Source organism: Chiloscyllium punctatum, chromosome 9, assembly GCF_047496795.1.
Source record: "Chiloscyllium punctatum isolate Juve2018m chromosome 9, sChiPun1.3, whole genome shotgun sequence".
NCBI lineage: Eukaryota > Metazoa > Chordata > Chondrichthyes > Orectolobiformes > Hemiscylliidae > Chiloscyllium > Chiloscyllium punctatum.
Window position 1 is genome coordinate 110,935,011 of NC_092747.1, and position 27,198 is coordinate 110,962,208.

Genomic DNA, 27,198 nt, shown 5'->3' on the forward strand with positions numbered 1-27,198 from the left:
TAGTTTTCTTCCTGTTGTTTCCAGTAGATCATTGTAGTGGACGATATATTGGGTCTAGGTCCATGTGTTTGTTGATGGGGTCCCTGGATGAGTGCCATGCTTCTAGAAATTTGCTGGCTGTCCTCTGTTTGGCTTGTCCTATGATCGTTGTGTTGTCCCAGTCGAATTTGTGGTTCTCGTCATGTGTGTGTGTGTGTGTGTGTGTGTGTGGCTACTAGGGACAGCTGGTCATGGCGTTTAGTGGTTAGTTGGTGTTCTTGGATGCAGATTGCTAGTTGTCTGCCTGTTTGTCCTGTATAGTGTTTTGTGCAATCTTTGCATGGAATCCTGTAAATTGTGTTTGTCTTGCACATGATAGGTATCGGGTCTTTTGTTCTGGCGAGTTGTTGTCTGAGCGTGGCTGTCAGTTTCTGCGCTGTCATGAACCCCACTGGTTGGAGAAGTCTGGGTTGTCAGTTCTGAGATTTGTTTTGTATAAGATAGCGTGGTTAGAGAGTTAGGTCGTAGTATGTCCTCGTCACATTGTTGGTCTGTTAGGCATCTGTGGATGAAGTTGTGGGAGTATCTGTTCTTGCAAAAGACTTTGCAGAGGTGTTCATTGTCTTTGTAGATTGGGAGTGCTGCAGAGTGTTGTAGCCCGTTTGAACAGAGTCCTAAAGCAGCTTCGCTTGCGTGTGTTTGTGTGGTTGCTGTTGCTGCTGAGACATCTTAGCAGTGGATCTAAATACTCCATCACAAGAATTTCTAGACAACATCAAGAACATAAACATAGACAAGGATGAAACAATTCTCTCATTTGATGTAACCGTACTCTTCACCTCAATTGATAAAACTCTGACCAGAGAGACAATGGCCAAACTCCTGGACAGGCAAAACAGACAATACGACAATAGTTTGTATACTCAAACTATTAGACCTATGCTTGACGACACACTTCACATTCAACAAGCAAATATATGAACAGATCAATGGGACACTTGTGGGCTCACCCATCTCTGGGCTCATAGCAGAAGCAGTGATACAAACAACCCTTCCACAAATCCAACCCAAACTCTGGATCAGATTGGTGGATAACACTTTTGTTATCATTAACAGAACAGAAATCGAGAACATATACCGGATTATCAACAGCATGCTGGCAGGGATCAGATTTACAAGAGAGGAGGAAACCAACAATCAACTCCCATTCCTGGACGTGATGTTAGAAAGAACACAGAACAGTGAATGCACCACAAGAGTGTACAGAAAAGCCACACACACCAACCAGGTCCTGAACTATACAGCCACCACCCAAACGCACACAAGCGAAGCTGCATCAGGACTCTGTTCAAAAGGACGACAACACACTGCAGCACTCCTGACCTGTGAAGGGAAGGACACCTCTACAGACAACTGGCACCTGAGCTACAAATCTTTACACAAACCTTGAGTCTTAAAAATGATCACATGATAAATATTTAACGTACTAAAATAGTTCAATGTAAAAGCATATTTTAATATGTACAATTCAAAATATGCCACTGATGAATCCCATTGGACAATTAAGCTTCAATATAAACTCACTGCTTAAATATTCGCTCCAATTTTGACAATTCCCAAGGTGATCCAAAATAAAGGCACATTTAGAAACAATGCAAAACACTTCAATATAAATTGAAAAGTTTTAATATTTTCATTCAGTGTCATTCACTTGCAGATGGGTCATGCTTTGATTTCTCTACATCTCTGGTCAATGATCACACAAGAAGCTTTTCAAACTGGGGAGACTGAACAGAACTCAGTTACTCCCTACTCAGTCCTGTTGTCCAAATTGGGCCCAAAGTAAAATTGGCCAGAGTGTTTTCTCTATATTAAGAAACCAAGAACTGTGAAGGAACAGAGAGATTTGGGGGCCCAAGGATAGAAATCATAAAATACTAGTGTACAGATGCAACAAAAACAAAATCAATGGAACACTGGCCATTAATCTCAAATCTGGAATACAATATGACAGTTGTATAAAGCTTTGGCCAGATTCAATTAGAACATGACAATCTGTTCAGGACACTGCACTTCAGAACTGATATACTGGCCCTTGGAGGGTGTGCAGCATTGATTCACCAGAATGACTAAAAGGATCAAATTATGAGGAATTTTGCATGGACCTAGAAGTTAATTTACAAGATTAAGGAATGGTGTAATGGATATGTTTAAGATAAGTGAAGAAATCTGTAGAGCAGAGAGAAAGGGGGGACCTTTTTCTTTCCTGTGGGTGACAATAGACCCTTAAAATTAAAGCCAGGCCATTCAAGAAAGATGCCTTCACTCAGGAGTAGAAACCAGCAGCACTCTACCTCAAAAAACATTTGAGGTTGGGGTCAGTTTTAAGTAGGAGAAAGTGAGGACTGCAGATGCTGGAGAGTTAGAGTCAAAAAGCGTGGCGCTGGAAAAAGCACAGCAATTCAGGCAGCATCCGGGCAGCAGGATACTCGACATTATGGGCATAAGCCTTTCGTCAGGAATGAAGGACTAATGCCTGAAAAGTCATTTCTCCCATTCATTGGATGCTGACCTGCTGTGCTTTTTCCAGCGGCACGTTTTGAGACCCTGGGGTCAGTTGTAGGTTTAAAAATGGAGACTGCCAGATTTTTTTTTGATGAGGGTGTTAAGGATCACAAACTAACATGGGTGAATAAAGTACAAATCCATCATGATTCAGCTGAAAGACAGATTAGAGTCGTAGAAATGTACAGCACAGAAACAGACTCTTCGATCTAACCCGTCCATGTCGACCAGATATCCCAAGGGTTAAGGATCTGAACAAAACCATGAGGATCAGGAGCAGGTATAAGCCGTTCAGTCCTTTGAGACTGCTCTGTTATTCAATGAGATCAAGGTGAAAACTCTATGTCAAAACCATTTTCCTGCACTGTTCCTCTTGACACTTTAATACATAGAAATCCTTCAATCTCAGTCTCCAATCTTCTCAATGCTGAATCAGCATCGCCCCCTGGCATTGGGAATTCTAAAGATATACCACCTTTTGAACAAAGAAAGTTAGTAATATACCAACCTCGATCAGCCACCCCCACTCTGCCCCCAACTAGGGCCAATACTTTTCCTACAGCTATCCTGTGAGAATTTTGTATGTTGGAATGAGACATTTCATTCTTTTAAATAGCTCATATGAATAGGAAGGGTTTGGAGGGATATGGGCCAGGTGCTGACAGGTGGAACTAGATTGGGTTGGGATATCTGGTCAGCATGGATGGGTTGGACCAAAGGTCTGTTTCCATGCTGTACATCTCTATGACTCTATGTATCTGTGTATTTTATCCCTTGCACATCTGGGTCCAAACAAATAGCATTCTACTGCTTGTGATACTGGATCTAAATGCTTATTATCTGATTCTGACAATGAGAAGTATGAAACATATAGGTTTTTTTTAAAATATGAGCTTGGATTTCAAACTAGTGGCATATGGGTGTTGGTCTATTTTTGTGAGTGGATTTAAAAATTAACTGGGACAGTCTTTCTAGAACCAAAGCTTCAATTCAGTCTGTGCCTCCTGGAGTGTTAATGGAAGTTTGTTTATACAGTGGAGGGTTATGACCAGAGACCACAAAAAACAAACATAGCTTAGCAGAAGCAACATTTTTCTAGTTAAAAAGCATTTGGGAAGTTCAAGGAGATTTGACTGGAGTCAGATGCAAGTACAGTGTCACTTAGAAAATGCAATTGTTAAAGCCAATTAATTGAATATGGTACCTGAGTGCAAGAGTTTAACTTATAAAACTTCCAGACCACTAGTTATTCAAAGCTGAGGAAGTCCAAAGTGATGTGAGATTTTAAGGAAAAGGCTTTGTAGCTCACAGGACTGGAACTGAGAAAAACAGTAAAGTAAAACCTACAGATTTGATTTTTAAAAAGTGAAGTTTATCTTTATTTGGATTAACTGTAAAGTATTGGAGAGTGGATTGAATTTTGCTTTTACATTTGTTTCAAAATCTTTCAAACTTATATTTAATTAGCTTGGTTTGGTCTATTTTAGTTTTATTTACTTATGTAATTAACTTGTTTTATTGTTAAAACAAAATCTGCAGCCTTCTGTGGTTATGTTTCAGTGAATGACCACCATCTGAAAAAGAAATTATCAAAGTCAGAATTCATTCTGGAATCTGATTATTCAGTAGTAGTGTCAGTTGGGATCATAATAGGCTCTACAAGTGTTGGAACTGATATCATATTTGGAATTAGAATTCGAATCCCTACACAGTGTGGAAGCAGGCCCTTCGGCCCAACAGGTCCATACCGACCCTCCGAAGAGTAACCCACCCAGACCGATTCCCTTACCCTATATTTACCCCTGACTAATGCACCCAGCCTACATATCCCTGAACACTATGGGCAATTTAGCATGACCAATTCACCTGACCTGCACATCTTTGGACTGTGGGAGGAAACCGGAGCACCCGGAGGAAACCCACGCAGACATGGGGAGAATGTGCACACAGATAGTTGCTAGAGGCTGGAATCGAACCTGGGTCTCTGGCGCTGTGAGGCAGCAGTGCTAACCACTGAGCCACCAAGCTGCCCTAAATTGGATTAGATTTTTCAAGACCGTGTACTAGTGCAAATGGTTACAAGAGCTGACTCTGTTGTAACATTTAAGACAGAATTCTGTGAACTGTTGAAGTTGGCATTATACAGGGAAATAGTCAAAATGGAATGAGCACTTTCCCAGTACAAACATGATGTACAAGTGGCTTGTGCTGAGATTTTTGCACAAATTCATTTCAAATGGTGTTGGAGTTAACCATTCTCTAATGGAGAGATCCTGTAAGTTCAGTTATCTTTCAAACTTCTCCTTCACTGCTGGCCTTTCCTCACTTGGTCAAGTTTTTTCTTCAGCAAGTTGTAGTTCTCCATAATGCCCGGAGAGGTTGGATCGAGCTTCAGAGCGAGCTTGTATTGTTTATTGGCTAGATCGAGTCTCCCCCAGCGATGGTAAAGGACAGCTGCAGGAGAATGACAAACTTGTTATCCAAGCAATGGCTGAAGATTATCTCGTGTCCTAGAATAGAGAACTATAAATTGATTGCAGAAGCTATGGGAACAATAAAGGAAGGTTTAATACAAACCAAAAGAGAAAATGCTGGAAAATCTCAGCAGGTCTGGCAACATCTGTAAGGAGAGAAGAGAGCTGATGTTTCGAGTCTAATTGACCCTTTGTCAAAGCTAAAAAAAAGGGAGTAATAGGGAGTTATTTATACTAGGCTGAGAGAAGGTGAGTCATGGCTCCAGAAGCAAAGGTAGCAATAAAGAGGTGATAATGACAGTGCATAGAGAGATTAGGAGCTGTGAATGACCAAGGCTGAAGCCAGTGCTATGTAACAAAATAGGTGGGGGATGGGTGAAGCAGAGGCAAAAAGGAAAACATGGAAGAAGGATAGCAAAGGGGAAAGAGGAGAGGAAAAAGGTGATGAGAGAGTGGGGAGCGAGAGAAAGAGACAATCAAGAAATAAGAAGTACAGAACATTGAAAAAAAAATGTAAATAAAATAAACGAAATAAAGTTACGGAGCAGAATGAAAACAGAGGGGTCAAGATGGGATAATCATCTGAAGTTGTTGAATTCAGTGTTGAGACCGGCAGGCTGTAACATGCCTAATCAGAAGATGAGATGCTGTTCCTCCAGTTTGCGTTGAGCTTCACTGGAACATTGCAGCAGGCCAAGGACAGACATGTGGGTATAGGAGCAGGATTGTGTGTTGAAGTGGCAAGCCACGGGAAGGTCCAGGACCTGATTGTGTACAGACCGAAGGTGCTCAGCAAAGCGATCACCCAGTCGGCATTTTATCTCTCCGATATAGAGGAGACCACATTGGGAGCAACGAATGCAATAGACCAAATTGAAAGAGATACAAGTGAAACACTGCTTAATCTGAAATGAGTGTCTGGGGCCTTGGATGGTGAGCATGGAGGAGGTAAAGGGGCAGGTGTTGCACCTTCTGCGATTGAATGGGAATGTGCTGTGTGTGATGGGAGAGGTGTTAGGTGTGATGAAGGAGTGGACTAAGTTGTCCCAGAGGGAACGATCTCTGCGGAATGCTTTCAATTTGCAGGCCCTAACCACCTTCTCTTCACCATGGATGTGCAATCTCTTTACACCTCCATCCCACACCAAGACGGCTTGAAAGCTCTTCGCTTCTTTCTCGAACAGAGGCCCGAACAATTTCCTTCCACCACCACTCTCCTCCGCCTGGCTGAACATGTACTCTCTCTCAACAACTTCTCCTTCAACTCATCCCATTTTCTCCAAATCAAAAGGTGAAGCAATGGGTACTCGCATGGGTCCTAGCTATGCCTGCCTTTTCATGGGGTATGTGGAACATTTCTTGTTCCAGGCCTACCCGGGTCCTGCTTTATCGGTACATCGATGACTATTTCGGTGCGGCTTCATGCTCTCGTCCTGACCTGGAAAAAATCATAAACTTCGCTTCCAGTTTCCATCCCTCCATCACCTTCACCTGGTCCATCTCTGACACTTGTGTTCCTTTCCTTGACCTTTCGGTCTCCATTTCCGGCAATAGTCTATCCACTAGTATCCATTACAAGCCCACTGACTCCCACAGCTATCTGGACTATAGCTCTTCTCACCCTACGTCCTGAAGGACTCTATCCCTTTCTCTCAGCTCCTTCGCCTCTGCCACATTTGTTCTGATGAGGCCACTTTCCAAAGTGGTGCGTTTAATATGTGCTCCTTCTTCTCCAACCGTGGCTTCCCACCCACAGTTGTTGACAGGGCTCTTGACAGCATGCGGTCCATCTCCTGCGCCACGACCCTCACCCCCTCCGTCCCCTCCCAGAACAAGGATAGGGTCCCTCTTGTTCTCACCTTTCACCCCACTAGCCTTCACATGCAAAGAATAATCCTCTGCCATTTTCACTAACTCCAACACGAGGCCACCACTAAACACATCTTCCCTTCCCTCCCGTCTGCATTCCGCAAAGATCGTTCCCTCTGGGACAACCTAGTCCACTCCTTCATCATACCTAACACTTCTCCCATCACACACGGCACATTCCCATTCAATCGCAGAAGGTGCAACACCTGCCCCTTTACCTCTTCCATGCTCACCATCCAAGGCCCCAGACACTCATTTCAGATTAAGCAGCGTTTCACTTGTACCTCTTTCAATTTGGTCTATTGTATTCGTTGCTCCCAATGTGGTCTCCTCTTGTTCAGAGAGGCAAAACGCCGACTGGGTGATCGCTTTGCTGAGCACCTTCGGTCTGTACGCAATCAAGTCCCGGACCTTCCTGTGGCTTGCCACTTCAACACACAATCCTGCTCCCATACCCACATGTCTGTCCTTGGCCTGCTGCAATGTTCCAGTGAAGCTCAACGCAAACTGGAGGAACAGCATCTCATCTTCTGATTAGGTGCATTACATCCTGCCGGTCTCAACACTGAATTCAACAACTTCAGATGATTATCCCATCTTGACCCCTCTGTTTTCATTCTGCTCTGTAATTTTATTTCATTTATTTTATTTACCTTTTTTAAATTTTGTTTTCACTGTTGTGTACCTCTTATTTCTTGATTGTCTCTCTTTCTCTCGCTCCCCACTCTCTCATCACCTTTTTTTTCCTCTTCTCCCTTTGTTACCCTTCTCCCCTGTTTTCCATTTTGCCTCTGCTTCACCCATCCCCCACCTCTTTTGTTACATAGCACTGGCTTCAGTTTGGTCATTTACAGCTCCTAATCTCCCTATAATCTCTCTATGCACTGTCATTATCACCTCTTTATTGCTGCCTTTGCTTCTGGAGCCATGACTCCCCTTCTCTCCGCCTAGTATAAATAACTCCCTATTTCTCCTTTTTTTAGCTTTGACAAAGGGTCAGTTAGACTCGAAACTTCAGCTCTTTCCTCTCCTTACAGATGTTGCCAGACCTGCTGAGATTTTCCAGCATTTTCTCTTTTGGTTTCAGATTCCAGCAGCCGCAGTAATCCGGAGGTTTTATACAATTGTTCAGGAGTATAAAGAGTTTAGATAGCAATCAAGGAGAAATTATTTTTCTATTAGATGCGCCAGTAATCAGATGGCACAAATTTAGCGCATATGGTGAAACATTCAAGGGAGTATGATGGATTTTATTTCAGAATCGTTATGGTCTGAAATTCACTGCCTAAAAAAAAAGAGCAGAAAGAAATTGGCTAGTTAGAAAGGCAAAACACTCCGCAGGGCTGTAGGGAGAAAGCAAGGGTGTGTGTGAGAAAGTGGGATAGCTCTTTCAAAGAGTTGGCATCGGCATGATGGACTAATTGGCTTCCTATGTGTTTATGATTCAGTACGAGTCACACAAGATTAATCTTAAGGAAAGTTACTGGGTAAACATAAAGAGATTTTTATAGTATACTTAATATATCTACGCCAATGTTCAAAATAACATTTTGGATGAAGAGTGAATCTACCCCGAAAGTCCCAAGTCACCCTGAGATATTTAAGACAGGGGTGACCAATCAGGGAAAAGGTGGCTGCAAGGGCTCTGGGGGAGACTGGGATAGCAGGGGAGTACCACAAAGGAGTTGGGGGACGTCTGGGGCTGCAAGGCTGTAGAGAGAGATGGGGAAGACAGAGAACAAAGACCTCAACGGAAACCAGAGGATGGCTTCAAGGAGAGCATGACAGAGAAAGAGGCTGTAAAAAACGATAGTAGTTCCAAACCGGTCAATAAAGGAGCATTCAGCAAATTAATAGCCAGGAAAATTTAAAACCACTGAGGTAATGAATCACTTGCAAATGAATGCTGTATCTTTCACGAAAAGTTGGATGCACTCATGAGCTACTCAGTGGGGAAGTTGTAGTGAATAATATTGCAATGTACACAGTGTCAAGTCTTAAATTTAAGTGAGATACAGTAAAAATTAGAGTGCAATTATATATTAGTGCTTGTTGAAAATATTTCAGCTTTGTAAAAGTGCAATAGAAGCATCACCAGTTTGTGAAAGTAATTTAAGGATGAAGGCTCTTGGTGCACAGAAGCATGTCTTATATTTAAATTGTATCTTATATACTATAAAAATGATGTACTGTATTTATTTGAAGAAAAGATCTTGTACTAATTTAAGCCTGTTGTCTGGTGCCAGTTTAAATCATGTAGTAATCAGAAAATTAATGCTTTCCTTGTGTACTGTGATTTTAAGTTTATTGGAATTGATAATTATTGAGGATATTGAAGAATTCTTGCAATTCTTTCTCCAGGTTTTGAGAAGATTTGTAGCTCAGGTTGAGGTTCTGGATGTAAGTTTGCTCGCTGAGTTGGAAGGTTTGTTTACTGAAGTCTTGTCACCATAAGAGATAACATCATCAGTGAGCTGCCAGTGAAGCACTGGGGGTATGGCCTGCTTTTTATTTATGTGTTTAGGTTTCCTTGGGTTGATGATGTCATTTCCTGTTTTTTTTCCTCAGGAGTTGGTAAATGGAATCCAAATCAATGTGTTTGTTGATAGAGTTCTGATTGGAATGCCATGTTCCAGTGAGCAAACTTACATCCAATATTGGCTCGCAAACCAAAAAGCATCCTCAAAATTAAGAAATGGCCCTCAAGGGAAGACCTTAAAAAGATCCAATCATAGCTGTTTAATATTAATGAGAGTTGTTGCTCAATCACACTACAGTACATACTTGAGGTTTCAATTAATGGAAATACCATAATTGCCTTCATATATCAACTGAGTTCGATTAGACAGCATAATCATCTGCTCATCTTTGACAATATTATTTTGTAACAGCATGGGAAATGGATGCTTTTAAAGCGTATGGTGTTGTGCAATGACTTGTTTTGGTAGGAAGAATGCTGTGAGATACTATACAACAAAATGCAGAATACTAAAGAAATTGCAAGGACCTATGTGTATGTAGAAATAAATCTGCAGGACAGATTGAAGGGCAGTTAATAAAGCATTAGGCATCCTGGCCTTTACTCAGAGTCATAGAGGTGTACAACATGGAAACAGACCCTTCAGTCCAACCTGTCCATGCCGACCAGATATCCCAACCCAGGGGTGGGGAAGCTGCAGCCTGCTAGACGATTGTGTGTGGCCTTTTGAATTAATCCAAATTTTGCAGAACAAATCTTTTATTTTTTATTAATATGTTTTTTTCATCCTTTATTATTTTTATTTTAATCTTAAAATGACTGTATTGAAAATACCAGAGAGTAAAAGAAAATTCAACGAAATAATCCTCATAGACTGACCTCCACAATTTTAAAAATGTGAATTTTGAAGAATATATAATTGAAGTTTCTTGGATGCAGCTTCATTAGATTACAACTAACATAATGTGGTCTTCCAATATGAAAAGGTGCCCCACCTCTGTCCCAACCCAATCTAGTCCCACCTGCCAGCACCTGGCCCATATCCCTCCAAACCCTTCCTATTCATATACCCATCCGAATGCCTCTTAAATGTTGCAATTGTACCAGCCTCCACTACTTCCATACACGCACCACCCTCTGCGTGAAAAGGTTGCCCCTTAAGTCCTTTTATATCTTTCCCCTCTCACCCTAAACCTATGCCCTCTAGTTCTGGACTCCCAAAACCCCTATCCATGCCCCTCATAATTTTGTAAACCTCTATAAGGTCACCCCTCAGCCTCCGACGCTCCAGGGAAAACAGCCCCAGCCTGTTCAGCCTCTCCCTGTAACTCAGATCCTCCAACCCTGGCAACATCCTTGTAAATCTTTTCTGAACCCTTTCAAGTTTCACAACATCTTTCTGATAAGAAGGAGACCAGAATTGCACGCAATATTCCAACAGTGGCCTAACCAATGTCCTGTACAGCCACAACATGACCTCCCAATTCCTGTACTCAAAATTCTGACCAATAAAGGAAAGCATACCAAACACCTTCTTCACTATCCTGTCTACCTATGACTCCACTTTCAAGGAGCTATGAATCTGCACTCCAAGGTTTCTTTGTTCAGCAACACTCTGTTGGACCTTACAACTAAGTGTATAAGTCCTGCTAAGATTTGCTTTCCCAAAATGCAGCGCCTTGCATTTATCTGAATTAAACTCCATCTGCTGCTTCTCAGCCCATTGGCCCATCTGATCAAGATCCTGTTGTAATCTGAGGTAACCTTCTTCGCTGTCCACTACACCTCCAATTTTGGTGTCATCTGCAAACTTACTAACTGTACTGCTTACGCTCGCATCCAAATCACTTATGTAACTGACAAAAAGTAGAGGACCCAGCACCAATCCTTGTGGCACTCCACTGGTCACAGGGTCTCAAGTCTGAAAAGCAACCCTCAACCACCACCTCTGTCTTCTACCTTTGAGCCAGTTCTGTATCCAAATGGCTAGTTCTCCCTGTATTCCGTGAGATCTAACCTTGCTAATCAGTCTCCAGTGGGGAACCTTGTCGAATGCCTTGTCGAAGTCCATATAGATCACATCTACCCCTCTGCCCTCAGCAATCTTCTTTGTTACTTCTTCAAAAAACTCAATCAAGTTTGTGAGACATGATTTCCCAAACTATGTTGACTATCCCTAATCAGTCCTTGCCTTTCCAAATACATGTATATCCTGTCCCTCAGGATTCTCTTCAACAACTTGCCCACCACTGATGTCAGGCTCTCTGGTCTATAGTTCCCTCGTTTGTCCTTACTACCCTTCTTAAAGAGTGGCACCACGCTAGCCAATCTCCAGCCTTCCAGCACCTCAGCTGTGACCATCGATGCGACAAATATCTCAGCAAGAGGTCCAGCAATCACCTCTCTAGCTTCCCACAGAGTTCTAGGGCACACCTGATCAGGTCCTGAGGATTTATTCACCTTTATGCATTTCAAGACATCGAGCACTTCCTCCTCTGTAATATGGACATTTTGCAAGGTGTTACCATCTATTTTGCTACTTTCTATATCTTTCATATCCTTTTCCCCTGTAAATACTGATGCAAAATACTCGTTTAGTATCTTCCCCATCTTCTGTGGCTCCACACAAAGGCCACCTTGCTGATCTTTGAGGGGCCCTGAATACTAAAGCAAGGAAATTAAGTTAAACTTGGGTGGAATAGGGGTTTGGCACCAACTAGAACATTGTGTCCAATCCTGGATGCAACATTTGAGGAAGGATGTGAAGGCATTGGAGAAAGAGCAGAAAAGATTCATGAGAAAGGTTATAGGGATGAGGAATTTTAGTTCCACAGATTGATTGAAAAAATTAGGGCTGTTTTCCTTGTGGAAAGGGTTGAGCAAATATTCAATCATGGTATTTAAAATCATGAATAATTTGGACAGAGTAGACAGGGAAAAACATCCCTTTTGGTGACTGGATAGAGAACCAGAGGGCACAGATCTCGGGTAAATAGCAAGAGAAGCAATGGTGACATAAGGAAAAGCATTGTCTTGCAGAATCTGCCCGAGAGTGTGATGGAGATAATTCATTTTCAATGCTTCAATTGAACCTATCATCTGTAAAGGAAGAACATGCAAACACATAGAAAGGAGGCAGAGCAATAGCATTAAGTGAAATGCCTCATTGGAGAGGCATAATCAGGCAGAGGAGCTTCTCCTGTACTGTAACAACTGTGAACCTGCCTTTCTACAGCACTTTTATAATGCACACCCTAAACCAGTTCACAACAGAGAGGTTAACCAAAATTTGACAATGGGTTACATAAATAGATATCAGAGCAGGTGACCAGATTCATCAGAAAAATAGGTTTTATGCATCATCTTAAAAAAAAGGAGACAGGGAGAAATTTAAAGAGGAAGGTCTAGAACTTGGACTCAAGATACATGAAGGCACACCTACTAATGGTAAAACAATGAAAATTAGGGGTGCACAAGAGGTCAGGATCAGAGGATTGGAGGGGGGGGGGGGGGTGGAAAATGTAAAAATCAGGTGGTGAATTGTAATATTGACAGATTTCCAAACCAGGGGACAACGGAGGTCATTGTGCACAGTAGTCATGTATGTTCAGGATTTGGGCATAAATTAGAATTGTGACCTCCACATGATTTTTAAATAGGTTCAAGGAATCAACATTGGTCTATTTTGGTACTAACCATTGCACAGGACACATTGTAAGATCTTCATTCTAAAACCTATTTGCATTCAGGGAACTTGTACTTCCAAATGTGAAACTGTATGAATTAATATTCGGACCTACTATAACAATTAGCATTTTGGTTACCTTTGCAGCAATTTCAAGGACTGTTTGAGAAATTTAGTCACAAGTACGAACAGGAAAAAGTGGTTTAACAGGAAGATGGGAAAGGTATATAGCTCTACTATTAAAAGCAGCAAATAGTTTGAAATATTTTCAAATTTTTAGTTGCTTCAAAATAACACCTACCTAAATTTCCATGATAGCTTGCTATGGTAGGATTAATCTGAAGTGCTTTTAGAAAGAGATTTTCAGATTCCTGTACATACAAAAGTAGTTTATAGTTTACATATGCTTGTCAGTAAACCATTAACATGATTAATATAAACAAAAAAAACCAGAATAAGTATTCTTGATCAAACAATTAATCAAGAATAAAGTGACAGCATGACAATATGCCAATTTTGCTGCTTCCTTAAATATCTGGCATCTGATTTTGCGATTTTAATTATCGTCAGCTTGAGTGTCGCCTGCATCTCTGAGTCAGAAGGTTGTGGTTAATTCTTACATTGCTGTTTGTGGGAACTTGTGATACCAAAACCGGCGATCCTACTTCCTACAACAGTAACTGCAATTCAAGAGCTCTTCATTAATTGTGAAGAGCTTAGGGACATCACAAACAAGCCAAACATAAGAATCAGGAACAGGAGACCATTCAGCCCCTCAAGTCTGCTTCACCATTCAACAACATTATGATGGAAAACAACACTGCTAGTTCCTCGTAAATGTACCTCCAGACACACATGTTGTTGTGGGATATAAGATATCACATTCCTGGAAACAGGTTCTGATTTATAAAGCATTAATTCTGTTTAATAAAAACATAAAAGGTAGTAATTAAAATAATAAAATTACACTTATACAACAATTATCATGACCACAGTAAACAGGGTTGTGCTTTAAAGCCGATGAAGAGCAAACATGTAAATGTATGGCCACTTAAGCAAACTCCACCAGTTAATAAGATCAGTGTTGATCTGATTATTCCACATTCCCCCCATCCCAATAACCTTTCAACCCTTTCTTTTCAAGAATCTACCTACCTCAACTTTCAAAATATTTAAAGATTCTGGTTTCATGGCCTTTTGAGGAAAAAGTGTTCCAAAATCTCTCAAACCTCAGAAGAATTTCTCATGTTCTACAAATAGGCAATCATATTTTTAAACAGCAAATTCTGGTTCCAGTTTCTACCTTTCCACATCCTCTGTTAAGCCTCCTCAAGATCTTGTATGTCACGACCAAGTTGCCTCTTAGTTACTAAACACCTGCAAGTATAAACTTAATATATCCAACTTTTCTTCAAAAGACAACCCACCCTCTCCAGGTACAAGGCCATAAAAGGAGCAGGCTATTCAAGCCATCAAGACTTCTTCACATTAAACCAAGTCATAGCTGATTTGATAATTCTCAACTTCACTTTCCTGCCTTTTCCCCATAACTTTTCATTCCTGTACTGATTAAAACTCTGTCTATTTTACCCTTGTACATATTTAATGACCCAGCCTCAAGAGCCCTCTGAGGTAAAGCATTCCACAGATTCATGAACAGAAGGAATTCCTCCGTATCTCTGTCCTGAGTGGATGATCCCTTATTCTGTGATTATGCCCTCCTCCCCGAAACCAAATTTATTTCCAACATCGAAGAGATGTCTTTATTCCAGCAGGCAACACTGTCTTCAGGACTCCCGATCATAGCTACAGAGAATGCTACCTATTACCCTAGTGCGACCACATCCTTCTACTTCTCTCCCTGCTTGAATGCATCCCAGTAGCACAGTGTTGTGGTGAGTTTGCTCATCCTTCCTGCAGTTCTTATTCTTGTCTGCACAGTTTCTAAGAACTTTGCAATTGTTGGGCAACTACATTGAGGCTCTTCAATGCGACTCTCTCGGTCCCCATACTTACCTCATTTGCAGCCACACCCTCCTGTCCCTGAACACACACGAAATTTGAATTAACTAGTCTGAGGAATCTGGCTTTGCCTTCTAGAACATAGTGTCCAGGCATTATAAGTCATAGAGCTGTATAGCATGGAAACAGACTGGACCAGTCTAATCTGTCCACGCCAACCAGATATCCTAAATTAATCTAGTCCCATCTGTCAGCACTTGGCCCATATCCCTCCAAACCCTTCCTATTCATATATCCATTTAGATGCCTTTTAAATGTTGTAATTGTACCAGCCTCCATCACTTCCTCTGGCAGCTCATTCCATACATGCACCACCCTCTGCGTGAAAAAGTTGCCCCTTAGGTCCCTTTTAAATCATTCCCCTCTCACCTTAATCTTATGCCCTCTAGTTTTGGCCTCCTCCACCCTGGGGACAAGACCATTTCTATTCATCCTATGTATGCTCCTCTGATTTTATAAGCCTTTATAAAAGGTCACCTCCTAAGCCTCTTTCGCTCCAGGAAAATAGAAAGGTTACACCAGAAACATTAACTTCTCCACCTCCTGATGCTGCTTGGCTTGTTGTGTTCTTCCAGCCTCCTTCTTGTCTACTAGCCTACTCAGCTTCTCCCTCTAGCTCAAACCCTCCAACGTTGGCAACATCCTTGTAAATCTTTTCTGAACTTTTTCAAATTTCACAACATCCTTCCTATAGCAGGGAGACCAGAACTATGCATGTTATCCCAAATGTGGTCTAACCAACATCCTGTCCAGCCATAACATGACCTCCCAACTCCTTTACTAAATGCACTGACCAATAAAGGATAGCATACCAAACGCCTTCTTCATTATCCTATCTATCTGAGACTCCACTTTTTCAAGGAACTTTGAACCTGCACTCCAAGGTCGCTTTGTTCAGCAACATTCCCCAGGAACTTATCATTAAGTGTAAAGTCCTGCTCTGATCGGTCTTTCCAAAATGCAGCACCTCCCATTTATCTAAATTAAACTCCATCTGCCACTCCTCAACATTAGTCTGGTAAACCTTCTCTGAACTACTTAGAAAGCATTTACATCCTTCCTTAAATGAAGGCGGCCAATACTGTAAAGTGTACCAGTGACATGGTGCCATCAGTGCCCTGTGTCACTGATAAATAAACTGAAACATTCCAACTGTACTTATGTATTCAATTCTCCTCACAACAAACAATAACAGCCTATTAGCTTTCCTAACTGCTTGCTGTGCCTGCAATCTAACAGTTTGCATTTCGTACATTAGGACATCAAGATTTTCTTATTTGCTTCACAACTTCTGTCCTGACTGATCTATGCCATCACCAGCAAATTTAGCAACCCATCTCCAATCATTTCATCCAATTAGGTTAATATAATAGTCATTGGATTAACTTTTGAGAATACAGCATTTATCCCTGCGGCACACCACTTGTCACATCTTGCCAATCAGAAAAATGATACATTTATGATTAATCTCCATTTCCCACTAGGTAGTTAATCTTCAATCCATGTAAATGTTATCCCTTACACCATCAGCTTTTATTTTCTGCAATAACCTTTGATGGACACCTTATGAAATGTCTTCTGGGAATGGGAGTACATCAATTATCTACTGACACCCCTTTATCCACAGCACGTTATTTCTAAGAACTCCAAGAAATTGGTTAATCACAATTTCATTAAACTATGATGATTCTGCCTAGTTACTGTGAATTATTCTAAATACCTGCTATAACGTTCTTAATAATAGTTTCTAATACCTCATCTTTGTCTGATGTTAAGCTTTTTGTTTCCCGCTTTCTACCTCCTGAACAAAAGAACTATATTTGCTATTTTTCAATTGAGAGGAACCTTAGCTGAATATTGGAAAACTAAAACCAACGAATCAATATCTCACTAGTCACTTTTTTAAAGAACCTAGAATCAAGTCCATCAGAATTAGAGTACATGTCACTGCATTGTTCTAATAATTTACTCAGTATCATTTCTCTGGTAATTGCAACTTTCCTGAGTTACTCCATTTACTGATTTACAACTATTTCTGGGATGTTACTTGCATCCTCTATCGTGAAGACCAATGCAAATTATCTATTCATTCATCGGTCATTACCTTATTTTCCATTATTAATTCCCAAGACTTACTTTCCATTGGGCCAAATTCACTTTGTTAACTTTGTAAGACATTATCTATGGAAACTCTTACTTTCTGATTTTACATTTTTTTTTGCTAGTTTTCTCTTCTATTACATTTTTTTCCATCCTTGTTGACTTTAGTCAATCTTTGCTGGTTTTTATATTCTGGCCAATCTTCTGATTTGCCATCCACCTTTGTGAAATTATACTTTTCAAAAATAAAATTGTTACTATCTTAAACTTTTTTAAAAAAAATTAACTACAGATAGTGGTTCCTCCCCTTGGAATTTTTCTTTTTAAAATTAAAATGTTCCCCATTTTATACATTCCCTTAAATGTCGGACATTGCATCTCTATTGACCTACTCCTAATTTGCTTCACTTTAATTAGCTTTGCTTTCATGTCTTCATAACTGTCCTTTTAAATGTTTAAAATTAAGTTCAGATCTAATCTTCTCTAGTTGAAAATGTATTTAAAATTCAATTGTATTATGATCGCTGCTTCCAAGTGCACCGTCATTTTATAGACATTGGTTTCTCATTACACAAGCTAGTACCTTTGAAGTGTAGGCATTGTTATAATGTCAGAAACTTGGCAGCCAATTTACACACAGGAAGATCCCACCAACAACAATATGATAACAACCAAACGGTTGAGGGTTAATATTGGTCAGGTCACTGGGGAAAAGTTGCCAGCCCTTCTGAAATGATGTCTCTTTAACCTTACAGCACTTGAACAGTATTACACTGGGAGTGCCAATCTGGATTTTGACTCCAGAGTAGGGTATGAAACCAGAACCTTCTAACTCAGATGTGAGCATGCCACCCATTCAGCCAAAGCATATCATGTTCAAAATGAGACCCATTTCTCACCAGTCACGTTTCACTCAACCGAATGATTTAATGTCCCTGGCTGGACAGCTATCGCCAATTGTGCGTGCAAAGAGTGATTTTTATGCAAAAGAAAAATCAAGACATCATTTTGTTCATGATTATTTGACTGAATTTTAAGATTTTCTCTCCTATAGCTCCACTTACTTAATGACTTGAAGACAGAATAAAAAGTACTACGTTTTACATACACAATTATGTGGGTCTTAGATATACTTTAAAACATAAACCGGTACGAAGTTCGCAACTTGTAACAACCCACCTTGTATTTTTTCAATTTACCGAGTACATTTGCAAATGAAAACATGATTGTATGATCATTGGGTAGTAACTTAAGGGCTTCTTTTCCAACTGCTTCAGCTTGTGCTAAGTTACCTAGTTTGTAAAACAGCACTGGTTTAGATATTAAAACAACAGTCATTTGGAGCAGTTCCATCTATGGTAGAGTTTCCACTCACTTGCACTGGTTTCTTTGCAATGAAATTCACTCAAAGTCAGTGTAACTTCCAGAAAAGAATTGTAGAATTTTAAAAGTTAAATATTTTCCATACAAATCAAACTTCTACAATCATCAGCACTGAATTAAAAATGAAATCCAGCCATGCCCTTAGGATGAATTCATTGTCAGGACAAGTTTCTGTCAATTGTGGGCATTTGAGGTGGCTCCAAAATCTAAACTGGATCTTTTTGCGCTGATCTATAAGGAACATTAGGAAAGATTTTGAATGAATGCTTTATGAAATTTACAGAAGAAGTTGCCTACTACATCCAATCTAACTAGAAAACGGTTCTGTAAAATTTTCAAAAGTCAATTTAGCAAGTTAAAATCAGATAACATTCAGATGGTGGACTTTATATACTTAACTTTCTTTTGCGATAAACACATTTTAATCAAACTGCATCAAGTTACCACTCTAGAATATATCCAGGACTATTTTCAAAAGCAAAACTAAAATCTAAAATTATTTTAAAAATGTTGCCTGAATGAGCTGGATCATGAGAGATTTTGCATTTACCAAGATATAAATAGGTTTGAGAGAAAATGTCAGGGGGAAAGAATTTGTGTCTGGATTGTTCAGTGCACCCAAAGCAGAAATTCCACCCTTTACAGTTACATGCAGTTTACAGCATCTAAATTAAATTACTGATTAACTTAAGAGTGTACATCTTGAAAACAGTTTTTAGTAAATTCACTGGGTAATATATTATTTCTCCATTTCAACTTTTAAAAAAAATATTATGCTTACCTGATGGTGCCTTTCCTGCAAAGTGGTGTTCAATGTTATTAAGTGTCTTGATCAACAAAGAGAAGCCATTTTCACTAGCAAGACAGTCAGTAACTAAAGGATGCAGACTCAAGGAAATTGGCAACAAAAAAAAACGCCAGGGGAACAGGAGGACTGACTTTATGCAGCAAATGGAATGTTGAGTTGGAATGTACTTCCTGAAACCGCAGTAGAAAGAAATTCAATAATAACCTTCAAAAGGATTTTGGCTATATCCCCGAAAAGGAACAAAAATTATAGGGCTCTTGGGAAAGAGCAAGGGAACAGGGGTTAATTGGTAACTCTTTTAAAGAGTTGTTTCAGGTACAATGGGTGAAAAGTGTTACATTACATTTTATAATAGAACAATATGCCTGCATTGTGGAAACCACAAGTCTTCTTAATATTCCAGTACATCTGATGTAGGCAAAGATCTAAACACTGGGAACAGATAGAGCAGCAATGCTCCAAATTATGCATTATCCCTCAAGCAACATCACCATTAGCTCCCTGCCGTTTACGGGCATTTGCTGTCCGCAAATTGGCCATCATACTTCCTACATTATAACAGTAACCAGACATCAAAAATACTTTGTTGATGTTTACAACATCCTAGTGAAAGACACTACATAAATGCAAATTCATTCTTTTCTGTTAATCCCCTTGGAGCAATGATTCTGTACAAATGCCTCAAGCACCTCAATGGAAATTGTGTTGCAAACCTTCCAGGCTTATGATCATCTGCTGTAAGACCTAAGATTTTCCCACTTCACAATGCTGCAGCCTCCACACTGTGATTCCCATTGGATGCACTGGTTTGCTCTTCAGCTATTGTCAACAAAAGCACCCCTCGAAATTCCAAGTAAACAGTGATAAATACTCCATCCCTGCCAAACGAAATTCCTATCTTGAAACAATTTGCAATTTCCCAGCAATATGAATCAGTAAACCATTCCAAGAAACTTTACCATTTAAATAGAATTTGGCACAAAGCTGGGAAGGGAAGGTTTGAGATTTAATAATAGACTGGGAAAACTGGGACTTTCTTCACTGGAGCAGAAGAGATGGAGGACTGTGGTGAGGTTTATAAAATCATGAGGGGCATAGATAAGGTGAATGACAAGGACTTTTTCCCGAGAGTGGGAGAGTTCAAAACTAGGGGGTATATTTTTATGATGAGAAAAATAAAGATTTAAAGGGGCGCCTTGTTTTTTTTAAAACAGAGTGGTTTGTGTACGAAATGAACTGCCGGAAAAAATTGTGGATGCAGGTACACTTCCGGCTTTTAAAGAACATTTGGATAAGTACACATACAGGAAAGGCTTGGAGGGATATGAGCCAAGAGCAAGCAGGTGGGAATAGTTTAGTTTGGGATTACAGTCAGCATGGACTGGTTGGACTGAAGGGTTTGTTTCCGTGCTGTATGACTCTATAAGGTGATAAGAATGCAAAGTACAACAAAGTGTTGATGCAGAGTGTAATTCGAGCATAGCGGTTATTTCAGAGTGCCATTTGCAGGTCCTTTTTGTAAAGTATTTTGTTCTGCCCTGTTGCACCGAGCTATCACCCTTGCTTGTGAATGTCTGTCGGTCTGAGTTTTATTTAATCTGTCATGAAAAGACACACCATTTAAATGTAGCATTGAACTGGGCAAGATTACAAAGCTGTAGCCAACATTCTTAGCCTGTGCTAAATGTATTATTGTTTTTTTTCAAATTTATGCTCTGTTGTAGCATCATAGGCCAGCATTCACTGCTCATCTTTCATTGGCCTTCAGGAGGTGAGCTGCAGTAAACATGGTCTTAGTAACCCACAGTGCAGTTTGGAAGGCATTCTTGGGTCTTATTCCAGTGACAGTGAAGGAACAGCAATATATTACCAAGTAAGGATGATGTATGGCTTGGAGGGGGATTTGCAGATGGGGCATTCCATGTCTGTTGGCCTTGTCATTCTGGTTGATAAAGGTCGCAACTTGGAGTATTAACTTAGTTTGCAACAACTGCGTCAAAATACATCCCAAGGACAAAGACAAGTAACCTTTGAAATTTCATCCATTAAAGCTAAACAGAAAAGAAATTACCTGAAACTTAAAGCATCTGAACTGCATAACTCAAAATAATCGATGCTACTTTAAACTCAACTAGCTAATTTCCATGAAGAGAATAAGCACAATTATACAAATGAAGAATACAACCTGTTACCTGTATTATCAAGTAATATGATCAAGTTGTTCCAAGCTAGGCTGTGGTTAGGTTTGAGAAGAGTAGCATTCCGCCATGCATTCAAAGCTTCTGAAGTACGGTGCAGATCTGCATACTAAAAGGAAAAGGAAATGAAAGATTTGAAAACAGCAGAAAAATAAAACCGATCAATAAGGTGACATTTGCACAAAGCTTCACGGTTTTGGAATACACTGAGGATTTATCACTCGGACGTTAGTACAGGTACACAACCCTTTATCCAAAACACTTGAGGTCAACTGGTTTTCTGAATTCAGAATTTTTTTGAATTTTGGAATAAGTGACAGCTCAACGGTGAAATTTTAAAAAAAATCTTACTGAACAGCAGACTCACAGTGAGTACTATGGGCCCTGAGACAGACTTGAGGCCTGCCAGTGCTGGGCCACCCCCCCACCCCAGCCAATGTCACATCTGAGTGACATGTGTCGAGTGGGTGTGGAGTTGGGTTCACTGTTTGCACGGCAAACAACCTTGTTAATGAGATAATAACTTCATGAAAAAATCCTTCGGATTTTGGAGCTTTTCAGATTTTGGATAAAGGGCTGTCTACCTGTATTAGGCAGCACAATTGGCCTAGTATTTCCAGATACTTCAACAACACCTTTCACTTTCAAGTCAACCTGCCCAGCATTGAGGTGCTAAATCATGCTCTGATGGACATGCCAAGTCATTCATATGCCTCAAACCAGACTCCTGTAGCAACTGCTCCACTCACAGCACAGTTTTGGCAAGAGACTCCCAGAAGGACAGCAGAAACACTTTTAAGGATGTCACAGAGTCATAGAGATGTACAGCATGGAAACAGACCCTTCGGTCCAAACCGTCCATGCCGACCAGACATCTCAGCCCAATCTAGTCCCACCTGCCAGCACCTGGCCCGTATCCCTCCAAAACCCTTCCTACTCATATATCCATCCAAATGCCTTTTAAATGGTGCAATTGTACCAGCCTCCACTACATTCCATATATGTACCACCCTCTGCGTGAAAAAGTTGCCCTCAGGTCTCTTTTATATCTTTCCCCTCTCACCCTAAACCTGTGCCCTCTAGTTCTGGACTCCCCGACCCCAGGGAAAATACTTTGTCTATTTATCCTATCTATGTCCCTCATAATTTTATAAACCTCTATAAGGTCACCCCTCAGCCTCCAATGCTCCAGGGAAAACAGCCCCAGCCTATTCAGCCGCTCTCTGTAGCTCAGATCCTCCAACCCTGGCAACATCCTTGTAAATCTTTCCTGAATCCTTTCAAGTTTCACAACATCTTTCAGATAAGGAGGAGACCAGAATTGCACACAATATTCCAACAGTGGCTTAACCAATGTCCCGTACAGCTGCAACATGACCTCCCAACTCCTGTACTCAAAATTCTGACCAATAAAGGAAAGTATACGAAACACCTTTTTCACTATCCTATCTACCTGCAACTCTACTTTCAAGGAGCTATGAACCTGTACTTTAAGGCCTCTTTGTTCAACAACACTCCCTAGGACCTTACCATTAAGTGTATAAGTCCTACTTAGATTTGCTTTTCCAAAATGCAGCACCTCGCATTTATCTAAATTAAACTCCATCTACATCCCCTCAGCCCATTGGCCCATCTGATCAAGATCCCATTGCAATCTGAGATAACCTTCTTCACTTTCCACGACACCTCCAATTTTGGTGTCATCTGCAAACTTACTAACTATACCTCTTATGCTCACATCCTAATCATTTACATAAGTGATGAAAAGTAGTGGACCCAACAGCGATCTCTGTGGCACTCCACTGGTCACAGGCCTCCAGTCTGAAAAACAACCCTCAACCACTACCTTCTGTCTTCTACTTTTGAGCCAGTTCTGTATCGAAATGGCTAGTTCTCCCTGTATTCCATGATATCTAACCTTGCTAGTCAGTCTCCCATGGGGAACCTTGTCAAACGCCTTACTGAAGTCCATATAGATCATGTCTACTGCTCTGCCCTCATCAATCCTATTTGTTACTTTTTCAAAAAAACTCAATCAAGTTTGTGAGACATGATTTTCCACGCACAAAGCCATGTTGACTATCCCTAATCAGTCCTTGCCTTTCCAAATACATGTACAACCTGTCCCTCAGGATTCCCTCCAACAACTTGCCCAACGGTCTATAGTTCCCTGGCTTGTCTTTACCTCCCTTAAACAGTGGCACCACATTTGCCAACCTCCAGTCTTCCAGCACCTCACCTGCAACTATTGATGATACAAATATCTCAGCAAGAGGCCCAGCAATCACTTCGCTAGCTTCCCACAGAGATCTCGGGTACACCTGATCAGGTCCTGGGAATTTATCCACCTTTAACCGTTTCAAGACATCCAGCACTTCCTCCTCTGTAATCTGGACATTTTGCAAGATGTCACCATCTATTTCCCTACAGTCTATATCTTCCATATCCTTTTCCACAGTAAATATTGATGGAAAATATTCATTTAGTATTTCCCCCATTTTCTGTGGCTCCACACAAAGGCAGCCTTACTGATCTTTGAGGGGCCCTATTCTCTCCCTAGTTACCCTTTTGTCCTCAATATATTTTGTAAAAACCCTTTGGATTCTCCTCAATTCCATTTACCAAAGTTTTCTCATGTCCCCGTTTTGCCCTCCTGATTTCCCTCTTAAGTATACTCCTACTTTCTTCATACTCTTCTAAGGATTCACTCGATCTATCCTGTCTATACCTGACATATGCTTCCTTCTTTTTCTTAACCAAACCCTCAATTTCTTTAGTCATCCAGCATTCCCTATACCTACCAGCTTTCCCTTTCACCCTGACAGGAATATACTTTCCCTGGATTCTTGTTATCTCATTTCTGAAGGCTTCCCATTTTCCAGCCGTGCCTTTACCTGCGAACATCTGCCTCCAATCAGCTTTCGAAAGTTCTTGCCTAGTACCGTCAAAATTGGCCTTTGTCCAATTTAGAACTTCAACTTTTAGATCTGGTCTATCCTTTTCCATCACTATTTTAAAACGAATAGAATTATGGTCGTTGGCCCCAAAGTGCTCCCCCACTGACGCCTCAGTCACCTGCCCTGTCTTATTTCCCAAGAGTAGGTCAAGTTTTGCACCTTCTCTAGTAGGCACATCCACATACTGAATCAGAAAATTGTCTTGTGCACACTTAAAAAATCCGCTCCATCTAAACCTTTAACACTATGGCAGTCCCAGTCGATGTTTGGAAAGTTAAAATCCCCTACCATAACCACCCTATTATTCTTACAGATAGCTGAGATCTCCTTACAAGTTTGTTTCTCAATTTCCCTGACTATAGGGGTCTATAATACAATCCCAATAAGGTGATCATCCCTTTCTTATTTCTCAGTTCCACCCAAATAACTTCCCTGGATGTATTTCCGGGAATATCCTCCCTCAGCACAGCTGTAATGCTATCCCTTATCAAAAATGCCACTCCCCTCCTCTCTTGCCTCCCTTTCTATCCTTCCTGTAGCATTTGTATCCTAGAACTTTAAGCTGCAAGTCCTGCCCATCCCTGAGCCATGTTTCTGTAATTGCTATGATATCCCAGTCCCACGTTCCTAACCATGCCCTGAGTTCATCTGCCTTCCCTGTTAGGCCTCTTGCATTGAAATAAATGCAGTTTAATTTATTAGTCCTACCTTGTCCCTGCCTGCCCTGACTGTTTGACTCACTTTTGTTCTCAGCTGTACCCATCTCAGATCGATCTCTTTCCTCACTATCTCCCTGGGTTCCCCCCCCCCCCCACCTCACTTGTTTAAATCCTCCCAAACAGTTCTAGCAAATTTCCCTGCCAGTATATTAGTCCCCTTCCAATTTAGGTGCAATCCATCCTTCTTGTACAGGTCACATCTACCCCAAAAGAGATTCCAATGATCCAAAAATGTGAATCCTTCTCCCATACACCAGCTCCTCAACCATGCATTCATCTCGTCGCACTGGGAGTAATCCAGATATCACTACCCTTGAGGACCTCCTTTTTAAATTTCTGCCTAACTCTGTAATCTCCCTTCAGTGTCTCAACCTTTTCCCTTCCAATGTCGTTGGTTCCAATGTGGACAATGACCTCCTGCTGGCCCCTCTCCTCCGTGAGAACATTCTGCACCCTCAGACATCCTTAATCCTGGCACCAGGGAAACAACACAATTTCTCTGCTGGCCACAGAAACATCTGTCTGTACCTCTGACTACAGAATCTCCTAACACAAATGATCTCTTGGAAGCCGACGTACCCCTCGTTGCATTAGAGCCAGTCTCAACACCAGAAACTTGGCTGTTCGTGCTATGTCCCCCTGATAATCCATCACCCAAAACAGCCTACCTGTTTGAATCGGGTATATCTGCAAAAGACTCCTGCACTAGCTGCCTACCTCTCTTACCCTTCCTGGGGAATCACCAAATGTGAGCTGATAGACCCTCCTGATAGGTTGCATGGTAGCCCCCAGACCATCTACTGGTCACGACCTGTCTGTATATACCATAGCAAGTTCCACATTCTCATTACTCTCTCAATGAAACAGATTTCCCTTGAATTCCCTATTAGATTAATTAATGACTGCCTTATATTTACAGACACAATTATCTGAAAATACACAGATCTGGCAGCATCTAGAATCATAGAATCCTGACAGGGCAGTAAGAGGCCATTCAGCCCATCAGGTCTGCACTGACCCTCCAAAGAGCATCCCACCCCGATCTAGGCCCCTGATTCTATCCCTGCAACCTCACAGGTACCATGGCCAGTCCACTCTATCCCTTTGAGGAAACAGTGGCAACGACTGTGCCACTGCACCATCCCATCTATGGAGACAGACAGTGATTATTTCAGGTCTTGCCACTGAAATTGTCTGATCAGTTGGTTAGTTCCAGGACAGTTTGTCTTTGTTCCAGATTTCCACCATCTCCAGTGTTTTGCTCATTCTATAATGGCCTAATGCATAAATAAAGAACATATTTTCCTGTAAATAAATCTATTTTGTATTTCCAATAAACAGAAGGTACTTCATTATTTTCAAATTCAGATCACTGATACCGGGTTTCACACAGACTTACCAAACGTCCTAGATTGTAGTAGCAGTCTGGATATTTTTTTCTGTATTTTATTGCTGTCCAATAACTCCTTTCAGCTTCTTCGAATTTGTTCAAACTGTTCTGCACAATTCCTAAATTCATCCAGGCAGCAGCAAAATCAGGTCTGTTCATCAAGAAGAAAGTGAGAACAAGGTACTGCACAACTGTGTGATATAGAATGTACAGCTCAGAAACAGGCCTTTCAGTTCAAATAGTCTTTACTGGTATTTATCCTTCACATCAGCCTCTTCCCATTTGCACAAGAACATCAAACAGAACCTGGAGTAAGGCATTTGCCCCCTTCAGTTGATTTTAAATAAGATCACGGATGATCTACTCCAGCTATACCTTCCTGCATCATCCCATTATCCGTCAATTCCCTTAATGTCTTATAATCTCCATAACTGATTTCAATATATTCAATGACTGAAAATCAATTGCTCCCTGGGGTAGAGAGTTCTAAAGATTCACAAGCCTTTCATTCTATTAAATTTGACTCATCTCAGACTTAAATTGCCAATATTGTGCATTCGGACACTATGG

At 40.8% G+C, this 27,198-nt stretch overlaps 1 protein-coding gene across 4 annotated transcripts in view; it reads right to left on the reverse strand.

Moving 5' to 3' along the window:
* The window catches only part of tmtc4 (transmembrane O-mannosyltransferase targeting cadherins 4), a 90,906-nt gene that overhangs the window by 39,884 nt on the left and 23,824 nt on the right, over nucleotides 1-27,198 (reverse strand). The window contains exons 14-18 of one of the 4 annotated variants that reach the window (XM_072578047.1): nucleotides 26,638-26,779; nucleotides 21,557-21,671; nucleotides 18,353-18,465; nucleotides 13,353-13,422; nucleotides 1,650-4,998 (exon numbers count right to left, since the gene is read on the reverse strand). In XM_072578047.1, coding sequence (XP_072434148.1) covers nucleotides 4,850-4,998; nucleotides 13,353-13,422; nucleotides 18,353-18,465; nucleotides 21,557-21,671; nucleotides 26,638-26,779 — 589 coding nt within the window. In that variant the 3' untranslated portion in view covers nucleotides 1,650-4,849. Of the gene's footprint in view, nucleotides 1-1,649; nucleotides 4,999-13,352; nucleotides 13,423-18,352; nucleotides 18,466-19,337; nucleotides 21,486-21,556; nucleotides 21,672-26,637; nucleotides 26,780-27,198 lie in introns of those variants that run through there. The other 3 variants (XM_072578045.1, XM_072578048.1, XM_072578046.1) reach the window with 3 other exon arrangements.